The 25105-nt window shown below is 41.9% G+C and overlaps 1 protein-coding gene and 1 pseudogene across 3 annotated transcripts; one reads left to right on the top strand and one right to left on the bottom strand.

Moving 5' to 3' along the window:
* Positions 1-16589: 16589 nt before the first annotated feature.
* Cmtr2 (cap methyltransferase 2) lies at positions 16590-24382 on the top strand. Of its 3 annotated transcripts, XM_048355161.1 has the most exons (4): positions 16590-16721; positions 16762-16771; positions 21102-21180; positions 21364-24382. In XM_048355161.1, the coding sequence occupies exon 4, from the start codon at positions 21383-21385 to the stop codon at positions 23684-23686; it is 2304 nt and encodes a 767-aa protein (XP_048211118.1). In that variant the 5' UTR covers positions 16590-16721; positions 16762-16771; positions 21102-21180; positions 21364-21382; the 3' UTR covers positions 23687-24382. The 3 variants fall into 3 exon arrangements, with proteins under 3 accessions (XP_048211118.1, XP_048211116.1, XP_048211117.1); XM_048355159.1 differs by having other exon boundaries at positions 16590-16786; XM_048355160.1 differs by lacking the exons at positions 16590-16721; positions 16762-16771 and adding an exon at positions 16857-17386.
* On the bottom strand, positions 18905-19775 carry LOC125358209 (annotated as a pseudogene).
* Positions 24383-25105: the final 723 nt, after the last annotated feature.

The following is a 25105-nucleotide window of genomic DNA, read 5'->3' as shown; positions in this document are numbered from 1 at the left end:
GATGTGGTTGAAGTGTTACAGCACTTACGAGGCCCTGAATTCAATCCACAGTGGCACCAAAAGAAAGAGAAAGAGAAAGCTGGGTGCTGGTGGCTCCCATCTGTAATCCTAGCTACTCAGGAGGCTGAGATCTGAGGGTCACAGTTCAAAACCAGCATAGGCAAGAAAGTCTGTGAGACTCTCATCTCCAATTAACTACCAGAAAATTGGAAGTGGCTCAAGTGGTAGAGTGCTAGCCTTGAGCTGAAGAGTTCAGGGACAGTGCCCAGGCCCAGAGTTCAAGCCTCACAACCAACCAAAAAAAAAAAAAAAAAAAAGGAAGAGAAAGAAAAAAGTGTCCTTTTCTCTAATCTTAAAAAAATGATCTCCATATTACATAGTTTAACTACTAAGCTTCTATGTTTAGTGAGAAGGACCATTGTGTTTGGAAAGAAAGCTTTTTACTTTGCCCTGGTGTTCAACCTTGACCTTAAGACACACACACACACACGTGCATGCACACACACACACAGATGTACAGAGTTGTGAGATTAAATGGCAAGAGTACTTATCCCCAAGTCCCAGTCCTATCACTAACTTGTAATATATTTCGTGACATCTTTCTAGGAGCCTTTTCTATGGTCTGAGGCCAAGACAAACTTCCTTGTATCTCTTCTGGGATGGTGGTTGTCTGAATGAGTATTCTAAGGCAGAAGATGGCTCTGTAATGCCTGCTCCGTTCATAAGCAATCCTAAAGATGTCTAAAATTTAGCCAACAAAGTAGGACTCCTCAATTTGTTATTTTTTGCAGAAGGAAATATTTCAGTAAATTACTTACCATTGAATACATTAAATTTGTTGTCTAATATTTTTGGTATTCTGGGGATTCATTTAGCTCCCTAGAGATTGTGTCTTGCTAGCTCATTGGGAATATTCTATTGAAGCCATAAATAGTTTTGAGAATTGGTTTTTCTAGAGAAAAATGTTCTGATGTGTCAGTGGTTTTCCAACTTCTGGCCATATGGGGTATATAGGTTGTACTGATATGAAACACACATATACCACACACACACACACACACACACACACACACACACACACACACACACACAAAACACGTGTTCCTGAAACAATACTCATCTTCCTATGTGAAACTATACTCTGCACTTTCACTTCATTGGTCTCTTATTTACTTTTAAAAATGCTAGTCACTGGCATTGATTTCACATACAGCTATCATTTGAAACTGTAGATAGTCAGATTCAAAGCCTGACCCTTCTGCCATGATTGCCACGTGGGGAACTGTCCGCGGTGCTAATTTTTGTCAGCAAAATTGCCCACATACACAAAGGAAAGGCATCCTAAGGCCTCTTGCATCTCCTACCAGAAAGTACGTTCTGATGCTGGCTTTCTTCTTTTCCACTCTGAAAACTATATCCTGGTTATATTGTTGAATGTATCACTGCAGAAATGTGTACAGCTAAAACAGCTCTTACTAGCTAGTAGCCAATAACCCGAGCACTTTGTAGGTTTTGTTTCTTTTTAATCTTTATTACAACTTTACTCATAGGCGATAGGCAACATTCTTATCCCCATTTCATTTTTTGTGGTGCTGTGGATCTTTGAGCTCTGGACCTTGAAAATTCTAAGTAAGTGCTGTGCCATCTCTAGAACTCTTATCTCTTCATTCTTGACAGTATTGGGGTTCAAACTCAGGACCTTGTGTTTGCCATATAGGAGCTCTATTACTTGAGCCATGCCTTCAGCTTATACCTACTTTCTAATCAAATGATCTGATAACCAAGAAGATTGTATAACTTATTCAAGGTCACACAGTTATATTGCAATGGAGTTGAGATTTCTATCCAGGCTTCTTCTGTCAAAGATATATAAGTCTAATAACTGAATAATTAAATCCATTCCAAAGCTCAGTTTTTACTTTCTCACAGAAAGTCTTAATTTTGTGTCCAAATAACAGTCCTCACCCTGGAGCCCAGGGCTTTTTGTGAGATGTCACAGTGCACAGCACACGTGATACTCAGCTCGGGTGACTGGCCAACGCTGATGACTAAGCTTTGCTGACAGCCCCAAACACATTCCTCTGAACCCCAAGGGCCCCGCCATCTGGAGAAAAGCTTCTCTTGGGTTGTGAGGGATTGCTAAACACAGCAGACCCTCCATCGCTATAAACATGCCATCCTCGTGCTTAAGGGTTGACTCAGAACAAATCCAAGCAAGGAGAACACAGCCAACTCAAGAGAACAGGAAGAGAGCTGAGGTGTTCCAAGAACACCTGTATTGGCGAGCTCCATAAATACACACTTTGGTTTACACTGGAGTTTAATATATGTACATAGTTGATATCCCAGGGCTGGCATTTCCAAGGTCGCTTGGACATGGCAATAATTTTACAACCCAGACAACTGACAGGAGCTCAGTGGCTCCTTTTGCTTTCTTAATAACGTGTTTACTTCTTCTCATCGTCCATCTGACATTTATGGAGTACCTGGTTATAGGAGGAAAGAAAAATAAGACAAGGCTCATCTGTTCTTGAAGCTGATGCAACCTCCTTTCTTTTATAACTGCCTATTATAGGGCTTTGTGTGTAGCTTGAGGTGTCATTGTCTCTTTCTGTTCTTCTTTCTGAAAACTCCTCCTTGCTCTCCCCAGGGATAAATACAAATTAATGTGTATATTGGAGATTGGCACATGGTGACACCAGGATTTTAAGAAAGCCGGTTTTCTCTGTGTAGAAATGATAGGCTCAGTTCCCCATGTGGTTCCTTGACTTCTAACCAAACATGCTAATTAGAATCTTGTAAACAAGAAAAAGCTTAAAAGAGGGTGGATGCAAGCAGGATAAGTGAAGAAACCTATTCTGTCCCCTTGTATGTTGTTGCTGATCTTTCTTACCTTTTGCTTCAAATCAGTAAGTATCATTCTGTGTATCATCTTTTAGCGACAAAGCAGGAAAACCATCTATGCCTTTATCCTGAGAATATTTTGCTTATTTTTATTTTTGAATATTTTTTATTATAATTTAACAATTACATATTATTTTTGGTGTTTCATCTGTGGGCCTTCCATCAGTGGAGCTTTTGACATCTCTTTTGATTATCTTTTCACTGTTTATGGTCAAAGACATGTTTGTGGAATTGATTACTTTAGAAAATATGTGGATAAGTTCCTTGATGATCATTTCAGTGCCAAAATGATGAAAACAGCCCTCAAGTCTGTCTAGAGATATATATTTATTCTATTTTTTTGGCCAGTCCTGGGGCTTGAACTCAGGACCTGGATTCTGTCCCTGAACTTTTTTTTTTTTTTTTGCCAGTCCTGGGGCTTGGACTCAGGGCCTGAGCACTGTCCTTGGCTTCTTTTTGCTCAAGGCTAGCACTCTGCCGCTTGAGCCACAGCACCACTTCTGGCCGTTTTCTGCATACGTGGTGCTGGGGAATCGAACCCAGAGCTTCATGTATACAAGGCAAGCACTCTTACCACTAGGCCATACCCCCAGCCCCCCTGAACTTTTTTTTGCTCAAGGCTAGCACTCTACCACTTAAGCCACAGATCCACTTCCAGCCTTTTCTGTGTATGTGGTACTGAGGAACTAAACCCAGGGCTTCATGTGTGCTAGGCAAGCACTCTACCACTCATTACCTTACTTATGTACACATTACCTTACTTATGTAACTATACCACCGCTGACATCACCCTTACAATAAAATAAAATTAAAATTAAAAAGTAGTAATAGTACTAATAGAAGGCTAGATGACTGGATAGCAGTGAGAGAGGCTGAGGAGTGAGAGAAGTGAAAGGGAGAACCCTACAGTGTATGTACTGAGCAGTTTTGTAAGTCATTGGAAGTATTTTGGAATTTATTTTTGATGTAGTGGAAAACACTGAAAATGTTTTGTTTTGGTTTTTGTTTGTTTTTTTGCCAGTAATGGGGCTTGAACTCAGGGCCTGAGCACTGTCCCTGGCCTCTTTTTGCTCAAGGCTAGCACTCTGCCACTTGAGCCACAGAGCCACCTCTGGCTTTTTCTATATATGTGGTTCTGAGGAATCAAACCCAGGGCTTCATGTATATGAGACAAGCACTTTTACCACTAGGCCATATTCCCAGCCCTGAAAATGTTTAAACAGTGAAATATTTATATTTAAAGGGGTACTCTAGCTATCTAAGGAAAATAGCACAAGGGAGAGTCAGGAAATGTGGCTAAAATATAAGCAATAATCCCTCAATCATGTAGTGAGTTCTGTCAGCTCCAGGGACAAAGAAAGACAACAAAACTAAGTTCCTTCCCATCACAAATGGATTACGTATAGTTCAACAATATATAAATAAAAAAATAATTGTCATTTATTTATGCTTAGTGTTTTCCTGGTCCTGAACTACATAGAGTTATAGGCGTCACTTTGCTATCTGAAGTACAGGCTATTATTTTTCCTATTAGACAGATGAGCACATTGCAGCTATAAGAATTGAAGTATATTGCCCATGTTTCTATAGAGAGCAGAGTGACAGTCCAACTCCCAGAACCCGTAAACCACAAACCTCAATCTCATTATTAGTAGTGAGAGGAAGAACAGCTCGGTGGTTAGGTAGGAGGGTGTTGAAGCCTGTATTCAAACCCCAGTTCACTTGACTTGGGGGCAAGTCAGTTCCCTAACTTCTCATTGCCTCTGTTTCTTCATGGATAAACAGAATAATAATAGCAAATGAATTTAATTGGTAGTGTTACTGATTCCACATATGTAGCATTTCAAAGAGTGCTTGGCATGTAGGAAAGCATCCCATTAGTACTGTTGTTGTTGTTATTATTTATTTGCTGGTTGTGGGGCTTGAACTCAGGGTCTGGGCACTGTCCCTGATTTATTTAGATCAAGGCTAGAGCTCTACCACTTTGAGCCATAGCACCACTTCCTGTTTTCTGGTTGTTAGATGGAGATGAGTCTCATGGACTTTCCTGCCCCACTTTGAACTGTGGTCCACAGATCTCAGCCTTCTGAGTAGCTCGGGTTACAGGCATGAGCCACTGGTGCCTGACTATTATTATTATTAGTCATACCAGGTGAGTGGGGGCCACATTCTGGACTATAATTCAAAGAGAGAAGGCTTTTTTCCCCTTCCATTTGTGCAACTGAAATGCTTAGCCCAGAGCAGGGGATGCATAAGAAGTTTGCTAGAAGTTATAGTTGACTTGAAGCCAGATGAATTTCTTGCTCATTTGGATTCCAAATGAACTGGAAGTAGCCAAGTGATGTCTCTCGTCCAGGAGTTCCCAGTGCATCTGCCTTCTCCCCTTGGAAGCTTTGATTTGACTCTGCTGCCTTTTCATCATCAGAGAAAGTGCTTAGGAAAAGGAACAGGTGAGTCCTGGTAGACTGGGCTAAAAGCCAAGGGGTGAGGGAGGGGTGTCTTGAGGAGCCCCTCCCCTGGGAATAAAAGTAGAGGGGGAAATCTGAAAGGGCTTCCGTTTTCAGGGAACATTTCAGGTGAGCCAGAGGCTCGAGATAAACTAAGATCCCAGGATATCAGATGCTAACACTTTGGTGAGTTGATTACAATTTTTGCCATATTTCCTCTTTCCCTCACTCCCCATTTCCTTATGGTGGCTACTAATAAAACTCTGAAAGATAAAAGGTCCATGGGCTTTGTCTTTAGAAAGAACAGAAGCTTGGAAGATAATGGTCCCTGTTACAGCCACAATGCATAGAATGGATAATAGCAGTGTCTAAAGGAAAGAAATATCAATTCCTTGGAAACTTCTGGAAAACGAAAGGAGAGGAGGAGGGATGGGTTGCTGAACTAGGCCTAATAAGCGGCCTTGGGACTGGGTAGCAGGAAGTTCCCAGGGAAGCTCTGAAATCCAAGTTCATTCTTTTCCTGGCTCTTCAGCGTCTGTGCTTTTACATGAGATAGTCAGCAGGGGGCAGTGTAGCCAATGCAGTACTGAGTGAGGGGCTGTCTGCTTTTCACACAAGGGTCCAGGGATGAGCTTAAGCACCCTGAAAGAACACTCCAGGTTCTGAGTAGAAGGTTCCATCTTTCCACTTTCCTCTTCTCTGGGACTTCGTTCTATTTCCACAGATCTCATGTTCTATTCTGCATCCTCATGTCTCACTTTTCATCTTTGTAAAGGGCTTTCACCTCAGACCCTCCCTTAAATATTCAGCTTAAATGCATACTATTTTACAGATGAATTTAAAAAAAAAAACCAGCTGGTGCGCATTCAGTGTCCAACAGTTGTTGTCCAACAGTGTCCAACTCTAGTTGCTTATGGGGAGGTTCCCTCTGTACTAGCTGCTGTTTGGGTCTCATTAGTTGTTTAATATTGTTAATTTCACTACTGATTGCAAGCAACAGAGTCTTATTGCTTTTATTGTACCTTTCCAAATCAGGGGAGAAATCACAGCAATCTCTATCTGTGTGTGTGTGTGTGTGTGTGTGTGTGTGTGTGTGTGTGTGTGTGTGTCTGTCTGTCTGTCTGTCTCTCCCTCTCTCTCACACACACCCTCTGCTTATCAGAGCAGAACAGAAGAAGACTAGGAGCTCCATAGCTCCCAATTAATATCATTTCATTTCAAGCCTCTAACAGAAAGCGGCATCTCTGAATTGCCACTTGTAACTCGTGGGGGAGGGTCTAGTGGGCCTCATGTGGATCAGCGTCTATCTCTGGGCCAGCCAGTTGTGACCAGGGGCTCGCAGCCAAATCACACAAGGCCCCAGGAGTGACTGGAGAAGGGCGCTGTGGTAGGCAACCATCCCAGCTTCCTCACCCTCCCTCTGTGCCATCCCCTCCCCTTAGCAAGGCCTGGACGCAAGGACTTGGATCCTAGCGAGCAGACACTACCTAGTGATAAGATGCCCTTCCAACATGTTAGGAGACTGGGCCTTCCACCCTGCGCACATCCTTTCTGATTTATCTTCTGTCTTTGCTCTGCTAAAGCAAGTTCACAGTGTATGGTGAAGTCCATGTGGCAAAGGACTGACAGTGGCATCTGGCTGAGTGCCAACAGGAACTAACCATTACCAGAGGAGAGAGTTTGGAAGTGAAGCCTTCTCCAGGGCCTGGAGATGACCCTGGATGTGACTGCCAGCTTCACTGTAGTCCCCTGAGGAACCTGAAAGCAGTGGCACCTGCTAAGCTGCACATGATCGGAATGGTTGCTCTAACACCCTAGAAGTCAGTTTCTTCTCCAGAAAAAATCTGGAAACTTTGATGCCCCTTATAGAAATGATGGAAGAATGTAAACATATCAAGATACGTGCTTGATCTTGATGCCAGTAGTTCACACCTGTAATCCTAGCTGCTCAGGACACTGAGATCTGAGGAACAAAGTTCAAATCCAACCCAGGTAGACAAATCTGAGAACCTTACTAACTATCAAAAAGTAAAAAGTGGTGTGGCTCAAGTGGTAAAGTACCAGCCTTGAACCAAAGCTTAGAACACCACCTAGGCCCTGAGTTCAAGTCCCAGCACTGGCATGAAGACACCCGCACACCCGCACGCACCTGCGTGCATGCATACACACACACACACAGATTTCTTGAAATTAAATATCTATCTCCCTACAAAACAGAGAACTGTTTTTATTTTGGTCATAAAGGGCAATTTCACACCATAAAGAAGTCAACATAGAACTAATGTTTTAGATTTAAAATAGCAGAACATTTGAAATGACAGAGTAGAATTTGTGGTGTGTGCAAGCCCACGCGCGCGTGTGTGTGTGTGTTTAACAGCTTCCTTCCACAGAAAGGCCTCCCATAACCTTCCGTAGTCAATTATTTGGTGTGGGGAAATGCCAGGGCACGATGCAGGTGGCATTCCATCACACAGGCAGAGCCTGAGGAGGAAGCACACAGGAGTGCAGATCAGCGCTTAAAAGGTTTCTGCCTTCTGAGGCTAACACCCATGAGGTCATGGGTTTGATGAGGCTTTCTTATTAATTCCAAGCATAGACTACTCGGCTGTGGGTCTGTGTGTTATTGGAAGATGTTAGATTTAAAAGTCTCCCACCTTCCTCCCCTCCATCTTTCCCCAACTCCTTCCTAAGGCCAGGCTCAATCCCAGATTTCCTACCTGCCATTGCTATCTTGATTACAGGTACCACCCTCTTCTCTATTCATTCAGACCATTGAGCTTCTGGTTGTTTCCTGAGCCCCCTCCACTTCTACTATCCTAAAGTAAACAGAATGTGTCTGTTCAGGATGACACTACTCCTTGCTAGGAAAACACAAGAGCAGCCAAAACATAGTACAGGAGAAATGTGATGGCCAGATATATTCTGCACAAAAATCTCCCAGGTTTTCTAAGTAGGGACTGCCACCCCTGGGAAGTGGGGGCCATCTGGGGTTACACCCAGTCTCTTCCTCCTTACTTCTCTCCAGTCTCTGAAGGATGATAGACTAGTGAGTTTCCCGTGTGTGTGTGTGTGTGTGTGTGTGTGTGTGTGTGTTCCTGTGTCACTTAACTGGCACACATTCTGATAAAGATATCATTAAGCAATTCATCGTTGCATGAGCATCATATTTACTTAAACTGAAAGAGCTAGTGTTGCTAGGCAACACAATCTCACGTGGCCATCATCATGTATGTGGTCCAGCACTGTCTGAATGGTTATTTGTGGCACACAGCTGTATGTAGATATGTATTTGTTTTTGCTTCCGGAATCATGCTCTCCAATCCTCAATGAAATAAACTAGATAAAGAAATTAGTAACAACAAAGGAGGAAAGAGCTGGTTTCCATGAAGTCAACTGGGAAGTGTATGTATGTAGGTATGTGTTTTGTGCTGGTACTTGGCTTTTTTCTCTCAAGGTTGTTGCTCTGTCACTTGAGCCATACATCCACTTCCAGCTTTTTGTGTTTAATTGGAGATAAGAGTCTTTCAGATTTATCTGCTCCAGCTAGCTTCAAATCTTGATTCTCAGATCTCAGCCTTCTGACTAGCTAGGATTACAGGTGTGAACTATAAGTGCTTATCTGAAAAGATTCTAATGTACATACCTTATCTCTTATATCACTTCTTCCCCAGAAGTTACACAAGGGAAGGAAGCAAGTGACACAACTCACAACTCTGGCGACTCTTACCAGTGTCCTTGATTTGAATGGTAACAGAATGCCTCTATCTATGATTTCAATATCAAAACTGAGCCCAGAAAACCAATGAGTGTTATCATTTTCCAGGATCCCAGGTTAAGCCTAGGGACTGATTTGAAGACATTACCACCACCACCCCCCCCACGAAGTAGGGGGATCTTACACTGGACACTAACAATACTTGGAAGAGTAAGCGAGCTTGTCTTATACTAAAAACTTCAGGATATTCGCTGAACTTTTCTAAGTTCCTTTCCTCAAGTTATAATCAAAATGAATACAAAGTAATCCCTAGGCATCCAAAAAGCAACTGGAAGGAAATAAAGGTCCTATATAAAGATGTGCAGGTGTCAATAAAAATCCACCTTATTTTCTGCCCAGGCAGAAAGAACTGGGCCGGGCTGTCTAGTTGAAGCATGAGCTTGAAGCATGAAGATGAAATGAAGCAATGTAGCAACCAGGCAAGCAGCATTCTACAGGAGAGCAAAATGGAAGACAAGGTGTAAATGAGCATGTCTGGCATAAAAGAGATGAAAGTCTGCAAGGAACAGTAACCCAGAGAACCTAGGAAGAGCCCCTACAATTGCTTCAAACTACAGATGAAATTACTGAGCACCTGAATTCAGTGAGACATGAAAAGCAGAACAAAAACAAACTCCACCAGCGATGAGATTCAACAAATCAAAAGAGGAATGCTAAGGGGTTAAGGACTAAAGCCACATTCATTCTCGGTCATCCTGAAACAACTGGTTACACATGTATGAAGGGAAGTAGACCTTCGAGAATAAAGGCCAATAGGATTGGGGGGGGGGGCGGGGAGAGAGTTGAAGAAAGGAGGAGCCAATAAATGGAGAGAGGAAGGGTAGATGAATACAGCCATTATATTCAACATAAAATAAATAGGGTATAATAATATATTTTATGTTTGCTTGAACTTAGCACCTCTGAACCAAGTTTGTTTGGATTTATTTTTGTTCTTTATTATTTTTTTAAATGTTTACTATATATAGATATAATTCTCTCTTTTTATTACTATTAAGTGGTTGTACAAAGGGATTACAATTCTGTAAGTCAAGTTGTGAGTATAATGCCTTCTTTCCTTTGTTCTCCCCCATTTTTCCCTTCCTGGCCCTATCCTCTAGTTACACAGTTCATTTAATAATTAATTTACATAGAATATAATGACTATATTTGCTGATCCTTCCTTGCTACATTCCTATGCCCCCTCTTTGCCCACCGCTATCATTATTATTATTATTATTATTATTATTATTATTATTATTATTATTACTGCATCTAGGATTGAATTCAGGACCTCATGCTTGCAAGCAAGTGTTAAGCTTGTACACAGGCTGTCCCTGGATTATGATACTCTTGCCTTTCCCTCTCAAATAGTTGTGAGTCCTTTTGAAACAAAATCTTAAAGCATAAAGGGGGAACCACAGCAAAGGGACTCAAATGAATCAACTGATATGTAGAGATAACGTCTGCTCTGACACAGCTGGGAGGAGTGGCCATCTCATTTCAGTCCCAAGTAGTTGACAAGTAGGAGGTTGCTGAAGGAAGTATGAGCAACTGGAATTTGATTTCAGCTTAGTTGGAGACATCTGTGAGGCAGCTTCTAGGAACAAAGTTTATACTGAGCCTTGATTCCTCTCTGCAGCAGTATTAGAAGATGGAGCCAGCTCTGTGTGTGTGTGTGTGTGTGTGTGTATTTGGGTGATGGGGGTACAAGTCTCATAAATGGATCAATGCTTTTCTAAGAGAAGTCATTTCTTGCTCTTCTCGGACTGTAAGAGTTATAGCAAGAGCAGGTGACAAAGCAAGCTTGTTGCTCACCTCTGTGTCCCTCATGCTCCCACTTGCCCTTTGCTTCCACCACCATCAGCCCAAGTTTCTCACCAGAAGCCCCGCAGGTACCAGCGCCTGGCTCCAGAGCCATGACCCAAATGAAACCCCTGTTCTTTATAAATGACCCAGTCTCAAGGTGTTCTCTTATGTCAACACAGAATAAACTACAATGTTATTCAAGTGGGAATACTGAGTAGAAAATTGGATTCTAAAAGAGATTAGAGGTTGAAAGATGGAGCTCGGCTGAAGATAGATATTTGGGATTGTACATGTATAGATCATATTTAAGGCTTGGATACAATCACTTATTGAGTAGTGTAGAGAAGAATGAGCCCTTCAACATTAAAATTCAAGGGAAGAATGCCAAAGAGAGAGAGAACCAGGAAAGGTAGAATCTGGGAATCAGAGACATGGGCTGGATTCCAAGGATCTAGGAGATGAGAGCAGGTGTCTCCAACACGGCCGAAAGATGGAAGTGAGAAGATGAGTCCCGGGGACTGGCCACGGCCTCTGGTAATGCAGAAGTCCTGGGTGATAGCCCAGTTGCTCTGCCGAAAGCTTGACTGAAGGGATTTTCTGAGACACAACTGGAGATGAATTACAATAGCAAGAATGGATGACGTTTCCAAGAAGTTGTGCTGCAATTAGGAAATGAAATGGGGTAGTAGCTAGCTGGAGTGGTGGATCAATGATGTTTGTCCACCCCTGTTTAGAAAGAAAATGGATGGTTTTAGAGGAAAGGTAACCTTAAGAAAACCCCTCAAAAATCCCCAATTCTGAGTCTGTTCTCTTTTCCGCAAAAGAAGGACACCACTCTAACTCATTCTTTCATTGAACAGTTATTGTTTGCTTATTATGTGGCCATATCTGGAGGTTCTTTCGAAGCTCACAGTTTACCAGCAGGGACAAATAGGGAAACAAATAAGAATATTTAGAGATAAATGTGATGTAAATGTGCTTCAGTTTAGGTTCATGCCTGGCTGGACTCACCAGTGCCTGGGAGGGCTATGATTGACAATAAAATGCATGTTGTGGTATGAGACCAAAGAGAATGAAGAAGGGAACATTCTAGAAAGTACCAAGTTGGAAGGCATGAGTGAAGGGAGACAGGAAAGGAGCAATGAGAGAGGCAGAAGGGGAATCAGGAAAAGCACTAGGAATAGATAGCCTCAGGACAAGTGGGACATCTCCTGAGGAGTCCAGATGTGGTTTCAGAGTCTCAACAAACCTCTTGGTCATCCCCATCTTAACGTATGCACCAGAAGTTAACTATATTTTGTTGAGTAAAACACAAATATATTACCTATTTTTGCATGTATGTGTGTTGGTACTGGGGTTTGAACTAAGGGCTAGCATGCTGTTCCTGAGCATCTTTGCTCAAGGCTAGTGCTCTACCACTTGAGCCACAGCTCTACTTCTGGCTTTTCCTAGTTAGAGATATGAGTGTCATGGATTTCTCTGTGCTGGCTGGCTTTGAACCTCAGTCCTAATATCTTAGCCTCATGAGTAACCAGACATGAGCCATTGGCACTAGGCCATGAGTTCATTTGTGTGTGTGTGTGTATGTGTGTGTGTGTGTGTGTGTGTGTGTGCATACCAGTCCTGGGCTTAAACCCAGGGCCTGGGCACTGTCCCTGAGCTTATTTGCTCAAAGCTAGCACTTTACCACTGAGCTACAGCTCTACTTTGACTTTTTTAGGGGGTGGTGGAAGGTGGTTAATTGGAGATAAGTCTCATGGATCTCAGCCTCCTGAGTAGCTAGTATTACAGGCGTGAGCCGCGGGTACCTACCTCATCATGACCTATTTTTTATAAATTTATGTTGCCCTTTTCGAATTGGATCTGGGGGTACATGCTCATTCTTGAAAAACATTCATATATGTGATTTAGCTGAGCAAATAAGGGACTTCTAACCGGTATGGCAGTTTGACAGTTAGGTAGAGAACATACACGCCTCCTTTAAATGTTTAAAGGTTTTAGGAGGTATTTCAAACATTCAAATGTAACCTTCACATACCCCCTACCTGGATTTAAAAAGTACTAACACTTTTCTGTTGCTTTGGGGCTTCATGAAAAGGATGAACACATTACAGACAGGCTTTGTCCCTCCCTCCTAACCCCGATTCCCTGGGGAATCCTAGGGCTCTCTTCCCGAAGAAATCATCTTTTTCACCCATGTGTGTTATACTTTTATTTTCTGTCCGTGCCAATGCACACTATGCAGAATTGTTTGTTATATTTCAAACATCACATAAGGCAAAACAAAACTGTCCTGTAACTTGCCTTTATCATTCTACCCTGTTCTGGTCATGTGTGCTTTCATTTCGCAGCTGTCTCATTTCTCCTACTGAGAGCAGCCCAAATTATGGGTGACAGGGAACAGCTATATCTGTCATCTTTGCAGCCGCAGATATGAAATCATTTGGCCCCTGTCATCTTCTTTCTTTCCCTCTGTCTTCTTCGCCTTCCTCTCTTTTTTCCTCTTCTGCTCTATTAAGGATCTTGGCTATAAAAAGAAACAGCAGCAGGGAGAAAACTCTGCATGCAAGGTTGAATTCAGCACCCTAGCATCTAGGGAAAAAAAACCCAAAACTAGACATTTTCAGGAGCCCTTAACGTCGATCATATACCAGCTATGTGTAGGAACTTGTGCTAAGCTCATGACAGTCATTCAGTAATCTGCAATATTCCCTCTCCAAGGTCACCTAGCTAAAAGGTGTGAAGTTCATGTGCCAGAACCTGAGTGTACTCCACCATTCATAAAGAGAAGCCACCTTGATCCCTAAGGAACACAGGGTCAAGTGAGCTCTTAATAGTGAGAGTCCCCCAGGGCTAACGCGTTAGCAACTTGAGTATTGATTTCAATTCTAAGTGAAGTACCATAACAATTCCTAGGGATAAATTATAATCATGTAATTACTTGAAAAATTCACAGGGTTGAGTGTTACTGTGGCTTCCCACTAGAACTTTAGTCACCTTTGATTTCTCACTCCCTCCTTCTGGAAATTTCCATGTGACTATTTCACTGTTCTCCCTAAGTCTGCCAAGAGCTGCACTCAAATCTTTCCTTTCTCTCTTCACTGTTTCCTGTGACAGCAGATCTAGGGCCAGAGTCTGGCTCCTCACTACCTTCCATGGGTTGAACTTTGTCTCCCCATCATCAAATCCATGCCTCAAAGATCTCACCCTCAATGTGATATGCGGAAATGGGACCTTTGAAAGGTAATGAGGCTTAGATGAGTTCAGAAAGGTGGGGCCCTCACAGTGGAGTTAGTGGCCTTCTAAGGAGAGCTTGCTTTCTCTCTCACTTGAAGACAATCAAGAGGATGGCTACCTAAAAGTCAGGAAGAGAGCTCTGATTTTGGACTTACCCACATCTGAAATGGTCAGAAAATAAATTTCTGTTGCTTATGACGTGTTTCAGAGCCTGACACTACTTACACACCATTTTTGATCTTACTAATTCTTGTCCCTTATGTGTAATCTATATCAGACTTCATCTTACCCATTTTTTCCCACATCTGTTATTTTCCTGAGCTAGGCTAGTACTCATTTTACCCTAGGTAAGAGTTATCCTTAAGATAAAAGTTAAAATACCAGTTTCCCTACCCTTTCTCATTTTTTTCCTATGAATTTTATCTTGACCCCTGCAACACTTAACCTCCAGCACACAATATAGCACTTAGTGGCACCGTGTTGTATAGGCAATAACATGATTAGCTTTTCAAGGGTGGGCCACACCTTGTACTCTATTCTACACGTTGGTGTTTCCTAACTGTGTGTGTGTGCGTGTGAGCACATGTGCTAGCACTGAGGCTTGAACCCAGGGCCAGGGCACTGTCCCTTTCCTCAAGGCTGGAACACTATCATTTGAGTCACAGGTCAACATTTTGGTGGTGAATGAGAGAAAAGAATCCCAGGGGGCTGGGAATATGGCCTAGGGTAGAGTGCTTGCCTAGCATGCATGAACCCCTGGGTCCACTTCCTCAGTACCACATAAACAGAAAGAGTCAGAAGTAGTGCTGTGGCTTAAGTGGTAGAGTGCTGGCCTTGAGCAAAAGAAGCTCAGGGACAGTGCTTAGGCCATGAGTTCAAGCCCCAGGACTTGATCTGGTATATGATCAAAAAAAAAAAAAAAGAAAGAAAGGAAGAAAAAAGAAAAAAAGAAAGAATCTCAGGACTTTCCTGCCTAGGCTAGCTTTGAACCTTGATCCTCAGATTGAGTAGCTAGGATTACAGGTGTAAACCACAGAGCATAGCTGTCACTTTTTTTTTTTAAGTCCTGAGTCAGCTATAACAATACACATTTTCCTTAAAATCTTTATCATGTTTTAAAAAAGATTTTGGCCCTTTCTATGTGGAAGAGAATAAAGGAGTGTGTATTAGTCTGCTCAGGTTCCCATAACAAAGAGAAATCACTTAAATAGCAGAATCTTATTTCTCATAGTTCTAGAGGATAGAAGTACAAGATTGAAGTGTTGGAAGGCCTTGATTCTGATGAGTCTCCTCTTCCTGGCATCTCACTGTGTCCTCAGATGACATAATCAGTCATTTTTAATATTTTCTAAACTAGGTAAAAGGAGAACTTTGTTTTCATTTCAGATCCTTTTTGTTTTGGTTGGTTGCTTGGCTCTCCCCTCCCCCCTCCTTTTTAGGTCCTGGGGCTTGAACTCTGGGCCTGGGTGCTGTCTCCCCTCCTTTTTTTAGGTCCTAGGGCTTGAACTCTGGGCCTGGGTGCTGTCTCCCCTCCTTCTTTTTAGGTCCTGGGGCTTGAACTCTGGGCCTGGGTGCTGTCTGAGCTGCTTTTTGCTCAAAGTGAGTGCTCTACCATTTGAGCCACAGCACCACTTCCAGCACGTTCTGTGTAGTTTATTGGAGATAGTATCACTGACTTTCCTGCCTGGGCTGGCTCCCGCCATGATCCTCAGATCTCAGCCTCCTGAGTAGCTAGGATTACACGGGTGAGCCACTGGCACCGGGTTTTTCTTTTCCCTTTTTGCTTGTGTATTTTAGACTGGGTCTCCCTATGTAGCCTAGGCTGGCCTTGAACATGGAAACCTCCTGCCTCAGTCTCCTGAGGGCTATGATTGATTACAGGTTGCACTACCATGCCCAAACCCCCAATCTTTTTTTTTTTTAAGAACTTTGTATATCCTAATTGGCTATTTTCTTCTTTTTCCTTTTTGTTCTGTTTTTTTTTTTTTTTTTGTCTGTTAAAATCTTTTTCTTCTCAGTTTTCTCTTTTTCTTACTTACTTACATACATTCACAATATTTTCTCAATCTCCCTAGTTTGGCTTTTAAACTCACGTTGTCTCTGAAGCTCCTGTTTTATTCCAGTAGGAACTCACATCTGTCCAGCCGCCTTAGAAAAACGAATCCAAGGACGAAGTGGGCGGAGCGACCGCGGTGGGCAGGCTCCTCCCCTCACAAACATTCCGGGTTTCCTGGGCGTGGCCAAAGAGAAGCGCTCTCTGCGCGCGCAGCTTCTATTACCATGGCGACGGGGAATGCGGTGTGGCGGGGTGGGGGACGTGGGAGGGTGGCGTTTCCTCGTTCCAGTAGCTTACGGAGGAAAGGTAGGGAAAGTAGCGGTCGTGCGTGCCGTTGACGTACTGACGTCAGCCTAGCCTAAACTGCGCGTGCGCGGTGTGCGGGTCCTATGGCCGTCCGCTGGCGTTCGGCCGGGGGCGCGGCTTGGAGGAGAGAGGTGAGTCCCAGCGCTGCGAGGACGGTCCGGGCCACCTTCTCGGAGAGCTTCCTTCTTCCTCTGCGGCTGGGGGCCATCGCGAACCCAAAAGAGTGAGCACCCCAAGAACCTGTTGCCCGCGGCGAAAGTGGGAGAGGAGCAGGTGAAGTGAGGCCTGGCGGGCCTCACGGGAGGCAATCGGCGGCGGGCCGGGCCCCTCAGGCCTCACCGGAGGCGATCGGCGGCGGGCCCGGCGCAGAGGTGGGGGCCGGGACAGAGTTTCCTCCGGGCCAGGAGCCAGGGCCGGCCGGATGGGGGCCTTGGGACATAGCACCCCTAGATATGCCCCCAGCCACTGTGAGCGCTGGACTCCCACTGTTAGCTTTCCCAGTTCCTCACAGGGGGAGGTGGCAGAAACACTTAACCAAACTCCTGTGTGGTAACTGAACAGGTAACAACCTGTTGCGATCTTGTGGATTTGGTGTGAAACTCACAGATTTCAAGAGTATTCCCCTCTGTGGCTTTGGGCAGGAAAAGTACCTACAATAGAGTGCTGGGCCACCCAGCAGAATTATGATACCTTATTCGGTGGAGTGCTTGATGAAAGGAACCGACTGTCACTGGACAATCTTTTCAATGTTACCCACAAGCTGTTTTGCTTTTTTTTTTTTAATCCTACGTTGAAGTGTTGAAGTTGTAATGCATAATTATGACCTATTCAGAGAATTGCCTTTTGTCCTAAGTATATCCAGCCATTTATCCAGTAAGTACTTGAGTGTTTTATTGTGTAGTAGGCACTGCTCAGTCCTCCCCTGTGGAGCTTATATTTTAGTTTGGAGAAAGACCATAAACAGGAAGTATGAGTAAGTTAGGGATACATTTAGAAGGAAATGAGTGCTGAGAAAAAAGCACCTTAAGGAGTACAAGGTGGAATTGTAAGTATATCCTGGTATGCTTCACAGAGTAAGTTACATTTGAGCCTTAGTGGAAGACGGTGAGGGAACTGGATGTGCAGATACCTGGGGAAGAACATGTCAGATAGAAGGACACCCAGTGCAAAGGGTTTGGGCTTAGAAGGAGCCTGGTGTCTTTGGTGAACCACAGGAAGTTGTGTGTGGTTGGTGGGTAATGAGTAAGTAATAATAAAAACTAGGTGGCAACACTGCTAAAGTGTAGCATGAAGTACAGTGGAGTTAAGAATGCCTTCAAATGTCCTCATGAGAAGGTAATTGCCTATTTAGTTCAGGTAAGGTTAACTAGAGCCATTAATTAGTATGTGAACTTAATGTAATGACTAGAATCTAGACATTTTCCAAAATAGAAGACATCTGAGACCTAAACATGATTATAGTTTACAATAAGCGCTGAGTCAATTAAGAAATTGTTAAAATAAGCTTTACTTTGCCCTTATTCAGGATTTGGTGAATGCATAAATGCCTTCCTTCAGAACATTTTCTTTCTAATTTTTTGCTAGTGCTGTCCCTGGCTTCTTTTTGCTCAAGGCTAGCACTCTGCCACTTGAGCCACAGCGCCACTTCTGGCCATTTTCTATATATATATGTGGTGCTGGGGAATCAAACCCAGGGCTTCATGTATATGAGGCAAGCACTCTTGCCACTAGGCCATATTCCCAGCCCCCTTCAAAACATTTTCTAAACACAGTTTCTACCAGTAAGGTTAGAAAAGGTGTTGGGTATTTTAACAGTTTTGACTGTTAACTTACCTAGTTGTAGTTTGTAAGTACATTTTGGCACTCAGAAGTGAACCTAAGATGATACTTGTTAACCTCAAGGAATTTACAGACTGGTAGAATAGGTGAACTTGTAAATAGAACATCAAAGAGGTTGCAAAAATTGTGCTAGAAGAATATTACCAATGAACTGAAGTCACTTGGATGTTATTGTGTTTATTACTGTGGTAGCTCACCTTCCCCCCCCCCTCCCATCTTAGTCCTATAACTTTTGCTTTTTGTGGGATGGCAACCTAGCTGTCAGGTTGGGTTTTTTTTTTCTTTTTTTTTAAATAAAAAAATTGTATTTACTTAGAAGCATTTAGAATGTCAACAAAACAGCTGCAACTTTTTTTTTTTTGCAATTACAGAGTGGTATTCAGTTAACAGAACAACAATTATTTCGTATAAGCTGCGTCAGACAACTGAAGATGAAAAAACTACCGTCCCCATATATAACTAATTTGTGCTGTGCACCAACAAGAACCTGCTTTAAATTTCCATGCCAATTTACAACCCCCATACTGTACCAGGCAAGGTTAGTGGCTATTGAAAATACCACCAGGACAGGGCTATCTAAAGACACATTCGGTAGTGTGTTAACCATACAAAAAAAGACACTGTACAGTTTAAAAACAAATCTTACACAGCCTTACATTTCAAATTTTTTTCTTTAAAAAGAGATGTGTACAGGGGGGTTAAATGCTTTATAGACAAGAAAAAACTGCACTAGAACCAACTTACTCATCATCATCCTCTTCATCTTCATCCTCATCCTCTTCGTCTTCCTCCTCTTCCTCCTCTTCCTCCTTTTTCTTGCTCTTTTCAGCCTTCACAACCCCCTTTTTGGCTGCATCAGGTTTTCCTTTAGCTTGATAGGCAGCAATATCCTTTTCATATTTTTCCTTCAGCTTAGCAGCCTTCCTTTCATAGGCTGCTTGTCATCTGCAGCAGTGTTGTTCCACATCTCTCCCAGTTTTTTCGCAACATCATCAATAGACAGGCCGGGGTGTTCCCCTTTGATTTTAGGGTGATACTCAGAACAGAACAAGAAGAAGGCCGGAGGAGGCCTCTTGGGCACATTGGGATCCTTGAACTTCTTTTTTGTTTCCCCTTTAGGGGGGATGTAGGTTTTCATTTCTCTTTCATAACGAGCCTTGTCCGCCTTGGCCATGTCTTCAAATTTCCCTTTCTCTTTAGCAGACATAGTCTTCCACCTCTCTGAGCACTTCTTAGAAAACTCTGAGAAGTTGACGGATGCTTCCGGGTGCTTCTTCTTGTGCTCCCCCTGGCAAGTTTGCACAAAGAATGCATATGATGACATTTTGCCTCTCGGCTTCTTAGGATCTCCTTTGCCCATGTTTAGTTTTTCCTCCGCGAGGCACAGAGTCGCTCTGGCCCGTCCGGCTCTCACTTGCCCCTGCGCTGTCTCTATGGAGCTCAATGTACTGCAATGGCTGTCGGGGTTTTTTTTCTTCACATTTTTCAAATTTAGATTTTTTTTTTAACCATAGAATGCATTGAATATGTGTTGGAACTTAGAACTTTTTCAGTACTATGCCATTAAACTATGCTTCTTTTTCCTCCCCTAGAAACAAATATTTATGATTTGTTAGGCAGTATTACAATACAAAACACAGAATGACAGTTGCTGTATTCAATAAGGTTATTTTTTCCGTTTAGAGTTCAAGTGTGCTTAAGTTTTAGTGGCAAGAAGAAATAATAAGATTTTATAGTCTAAGCATGGAGCTGACAGTTGACATGAGAGGCAGGAGTCTGTAGTTTAGAGATACACCATGAGGAGCTATTGGTGATTTTCCATCATCAAGAAGGAGGAGGCTACAGTTTTTGATGAGTGTATTAGCTTCCCATTGTGGTGACAAAATGTATAAGTTACACAGCTTAAAAGGAGGAAAACTTTATTTTGGCTCACAATTCATGGAGGGGATAACAAGAAAGTAATAGAGGGGAGAAGATTGACTGGAATATATTGTACACATGCATGGAAGTGTCTATAGTGAAATCTTACCTTATTTAGGAAATATGCGCTAATTAGAAAAAAGAAAGAAAAAATAGTTTCAGTTCCTGGTCGGTCAGTTGGGCCATTGCCTTTGGTTCTGTGGTGAGACAGCACACATGGAGGAGAACTATTCATCTGATGGCCACCAGGAAGCAGAGAGAAGTGGCCAAGATCTCAATATCCCTTTTCAAGGTCATGCTACCAGTAACCTAACTTCTTTCTACTAGCTTCCACTTCTTAAAGCTCCCACTCCCTCTGAACAGCCAGGACCAGGGACAAAACCTTTACCACATAGGCCTTTGGGGACATTTCAGATCCAAACTGTAGCAATGAATGGTACTTTGATGGCCTATATAGATGATTGGCACCACCAAATTACACTCAGTGGAATCTGGATAGAAGGTATGTTTAGCAATGCTACGTGTGTAAGGAGCTGATGGCAGAGAGGCTTCAAAGTAGAGCCAGTAACATGTTTAGGTATAGTATCCCCTCCTGAAGGGAACTAAAAACAGCTCAGGGTCACTTGTTAGAGCTTGATTAAAGGTCATGTCCAGGGACTAAGTGTGTGTGTATTTGTGTGTGTGTGTTTGTGTGTTTGTGTGTATGTATGTTTGAGGCCATAAGGTAGAAAACTTTGAGTTCTGCATTACTGTGACAAATATGAGCTATCATTTACTGATATTCTTTTGTATAGGATTTTTATATGCCATTTATGTTTTCTTCTTCCAGAAAGCAGAATGGCAATGTCTTTGATAAGAAGAACAGAATCTTAGGCTATAAAGTAATTTTCCCAGGCCATTATTAAGCTGTAAGTAGTAGAGCTGGAATTTGAACCCGCCTTTATTCATTGTTTAGTCCATATTGTCTTGTTTTATAACAGAATGTGCCCTTAGCCTTTCCATTTTATTTGATATTATAAGTATGATTAGATTGATGCATGATAACTTACTAATAAAGTTGGTTCATTTTATTTTGTGTTTTCTCTTCCTAGGTTTTCATTTGATTTGAAAATGAGTAAGTGCAAGAAGCCTCCTGTTCAACAGTTAGCAAGTTCTGAAACCTTTAGCCCAGATGTTGTTGCTGACATTTTTGAGCTTTTTGCCAAGAAATTTTCTTACTGCAAGCCACTTAATAACGAGTGGCAGTTACCAGACCCCAGTGAGATTTTCACCTGTGACCACACAGAATTTAATGTATTTCTTGATTTGAAGAACTCCTTAAATGAAGTAAAAAACCTCCTGAGTGATAAGAAACTAGATGAGTGGCACGAGCACACTGCTTTCACTAACAAAGCAGGAAAAATCATTTCTCATGTAAGGAAATCTGTGAATGCTGAACTTTGTACTCAAGCATGGTGTAAATTCCATGAGATTTTGGGCAGCTTCCCACTTATTCCACAGGAAGCTTTTCATACTGGAAAACTGAATTCTCTACACCTTTGTGAGGCTCCTGGAGCTTTTATAGCTAGTCTCAACCACTATTTAAAATCACATCATTTCCCTTGTGAGTGGAGTTGGGTAGCTAATACTCTGAATCCATACCATGAAGCAAATGACAATCTGATCATGATTATGGATGACCGGCTTATTGCAAATACCTTACACCAGTGGTACTTTGGTCCAGATAACACTGGTGATATCATGACCCTGAAATATCTGACTGGACTTCAGGATTTCCTAAGCAACATGGCCACCATTCACTTGGTCACTGCAGATGGGAGTTTTGATTGCCAAGGAAATCCAGGTGAACAAGAAACTTTAGTCTCTTCTTTGCATTACTGTGAAGTTGTTACTGCTCTGACCACTCTTGGAAACGGTGGTTCTTTTGTCCTAAAGATGTTTACTTTGTTTGAACATTGTTCCATAAACCTAATGTATCTGCTCAACTGTTCGTTTGAACAAGTCCATGTTTTCAAACCTGCTACTAGCAAGGCAGGAAACTCAGAAGTCTATGTGGTGTGTCTCTGTTACAAGGGAAGAGAAGCCATCCATCCTCTCTTATCTAGAATGGTGCTGAATTTTGGGACTGAAATGACCAGAAAAGCTCTCTTTCCCCATCATGTGATTCCTGAATCTTTTCTTAAAAGTCATGAAGAATGCTGTGTATTTTTTCATAAATACCAGCTGGAGACTATTTCTGAGAACATTCGTCTGTTTGAGTGCATGGGCAAAGGGGAGCAAGCAAAGCTGAAAAACTTAAGAGATTGTGCTGTACAGTACTTTATGCAAAAATTCCAACTGAAGCCTCTTTCCAGAAATAACTGGCTAGTAAAGAAATCAAACATTGGTTGTAGTACAAATACAAAATGGTTTGGGCAGAGGAACAGTTACTTTAAAACCTATAATGAAAGGAAGATGCTGGAAACGCTTTCATGGAAAGATAAAATAGCCAAGGGGTACTTTGATGGCTGGGCTGAAGAACATGCTGTGTACCATCCTGGGCAAAACTCTCTTTTAGACAGGACAGCATCTAACCTTGAGTGCCACTTATGGCGTATTTTAGAAGGAAAGAAACTGCCAGAGGTCAAGTGTTCGCCTTTCTGTGATGGTGAAATTTTAAAGACTCTTAATGAAGCAATCGAAAAGTCCTTAGGTGAAGCTTTGAGTGTGGACTCCAAGTTTAAGCCAAAACAGCAGTATTGTTGTTCCTGTCACATTTCTTCTGAAGAACTGATATTTTCGGAGTTGCTTAGCCTTACCAAGTGTCTTCAGGAAGAGCAGATTTTAGAACCCAGGGACCAAATAAAGTGCCTGCTTGTGGGTTTACCGACTCTCTGTGATGTCAAAATGCATATTCCATTGGATGTTCAGCTCTTGGAATCAGCTGAACTCATGACTTACAGCTGTTCGTTGCTTCATGATGGAGACCCATCCTATCAGCATTTGTTTTTAGACTGCCTTCTACATTCATTACAGCAGCTTCATGTAGGGGATGTTCTGATCTTGCCTGTACTTTCTTGTTTAACAAGATTTATGGCTGGCTTGATCTTTGTACTCCACCGTTGTTTTAGATTTGTCACATTTTCTTGTCCTACACCCTCTGGGCCCCTGAGGACCTGTGCTGTTCTGCTATGTGTTGGTTATCAGAATCTTCCCAATCCAGTGTTCCAGTATCTGCAGAATGTGAATGCGTTGTCGAGCACTTTGCTTAACTCTAATGCACCCCAACAGGTTTTACAGTTTGTGCCAATGGAGTTGCTACTTAAGGGGGCACTACTTGATTTTTTGTGGGATTTGAATGCTGCCATTGCTAAAAGACATTTGCATTTGATTATCCAAGTGGAGAGAGAACTCATCAGCAGCCTTCAGTTATGAAATTGAACATGTCCTTTCTAAGATTCAGTTTAGTACTTAATAGTTTCCAGTGTTACCTTATCTGTTTGTTTCATACCTTTCATTCTGGAGAAAGGCTGACTTTTGCTTTTTTTTTTCATTAATTCTGGGAAACCACCCTGTCCTGATCTCTCGGGTGCATACACTTATTCATAGGCATAAAAGTTCTTCCTGTGGCAGACTCCGTTCAGCCTTTAAACTTGAGGTCTGCATGTGTTTGGGGTGGGTCCAAACGGTTGAATTTATCTGCTTAAGATTTGCACCTTGTGCCTTCTCTTAGGGTTTTTTTTTGTTTTTTTCTGACACATTTCCTCTTATCCACTAATGCTGTTAAGTGGAAGAGGTCATTTGTGAAAAGGAAGCCAGTTATTCCTCAGCAGTGAAATTTACTTGCGCACTAAACTTGTCACATATGGCTTTCAGGGAACTCTTTGTATCAGGTTTCTTGATAAGATGTGCCATTTGTTCCTTTATACCATTGGGCCAGGTTTCTTTTATGGTTCAGATTAAACTAGTGTGCTCTTTTGTAAAGATTTTTACTAATTATAACCATCCAACTAATAAAGAACAGGACAGCTTTAAACCAAAGATCATGTTTAAAACAATGAAAACATATGTTTGGTAACCCTTTTCTGTATCATGAAAAGCTCCATTTAGCAGTGTTGTGATTTTTAACTTCCAGGAAACAACCACTGATTGGTTTTAAGGTATCATTTAAGGTGTCATTTATAGTCTTATAATGAGGAAGTTACAAATATGATTGATGTACATAGTGAATACTGAAGAGTTTGATATTTTCAAAATGATGGCTCAGCAGTTAATTTTCTAATCTTAAAAAAATTTTTATCAGTATAAATAAAGCACTTTACCTAAATGCTAGCTGTGTTTTTTTAATTAGTCACATTTGATTTCTTTTGCATGTGTATTTAACAGTATAAGGACGCTTTAATGGCAAAGTAAATTTTTCATTACTTGGAAGTTCCACAAAGTAGAAAATATGTCTTATAAATGTATTTTAGGTATTTTGTAGCTATGTAAAAATAGTCTCTGATGTATTTGGCTGATAATATTAATCTGAAATTTTTTATATTTGCTATTTTTGAGTGCCATTATAGATTCATGAATAACATCTTTAGCAGGCACGTTTTGTGTTCATCTTTCTATAAAAGAACCGTGGGGGAAGTTAAAAATATGACTTGGAAACTGACTCTTAAGGAAGGTTTCAATGGGAGTTAATGTTCCTTCATTTCCTTTGATTTGTATTCATTAAAATTTATTCCATAATGTAATATTTATGGACGATCTTCACAAGAAATAGAGTGGAGTGTGGAGGAAAAAGCTCATGTTCTACCATTGACTTTTGGGGAGTAAAACTAGTATAATGTGGCAGATTGTTAGAAA

The sequence above is a fragment of the Perognathus longimembris genome, chromosome 10 (assembly GCF_023159225.1).
Source record: "Perognathus longimembris pacificus isolate PPM17 chromosome 10, ASM2315922v1, whole genome shotgun sequence".
Lineage (NCBI taxonomy): Eukaryota > Metazoa > Chordata > Mammalia > Rodentia > Heteromyidae > Perognathus > Perognathus longimembris.
This window is presented reverse-complemented; position numbering and strand designations above follow the sequence as displayed.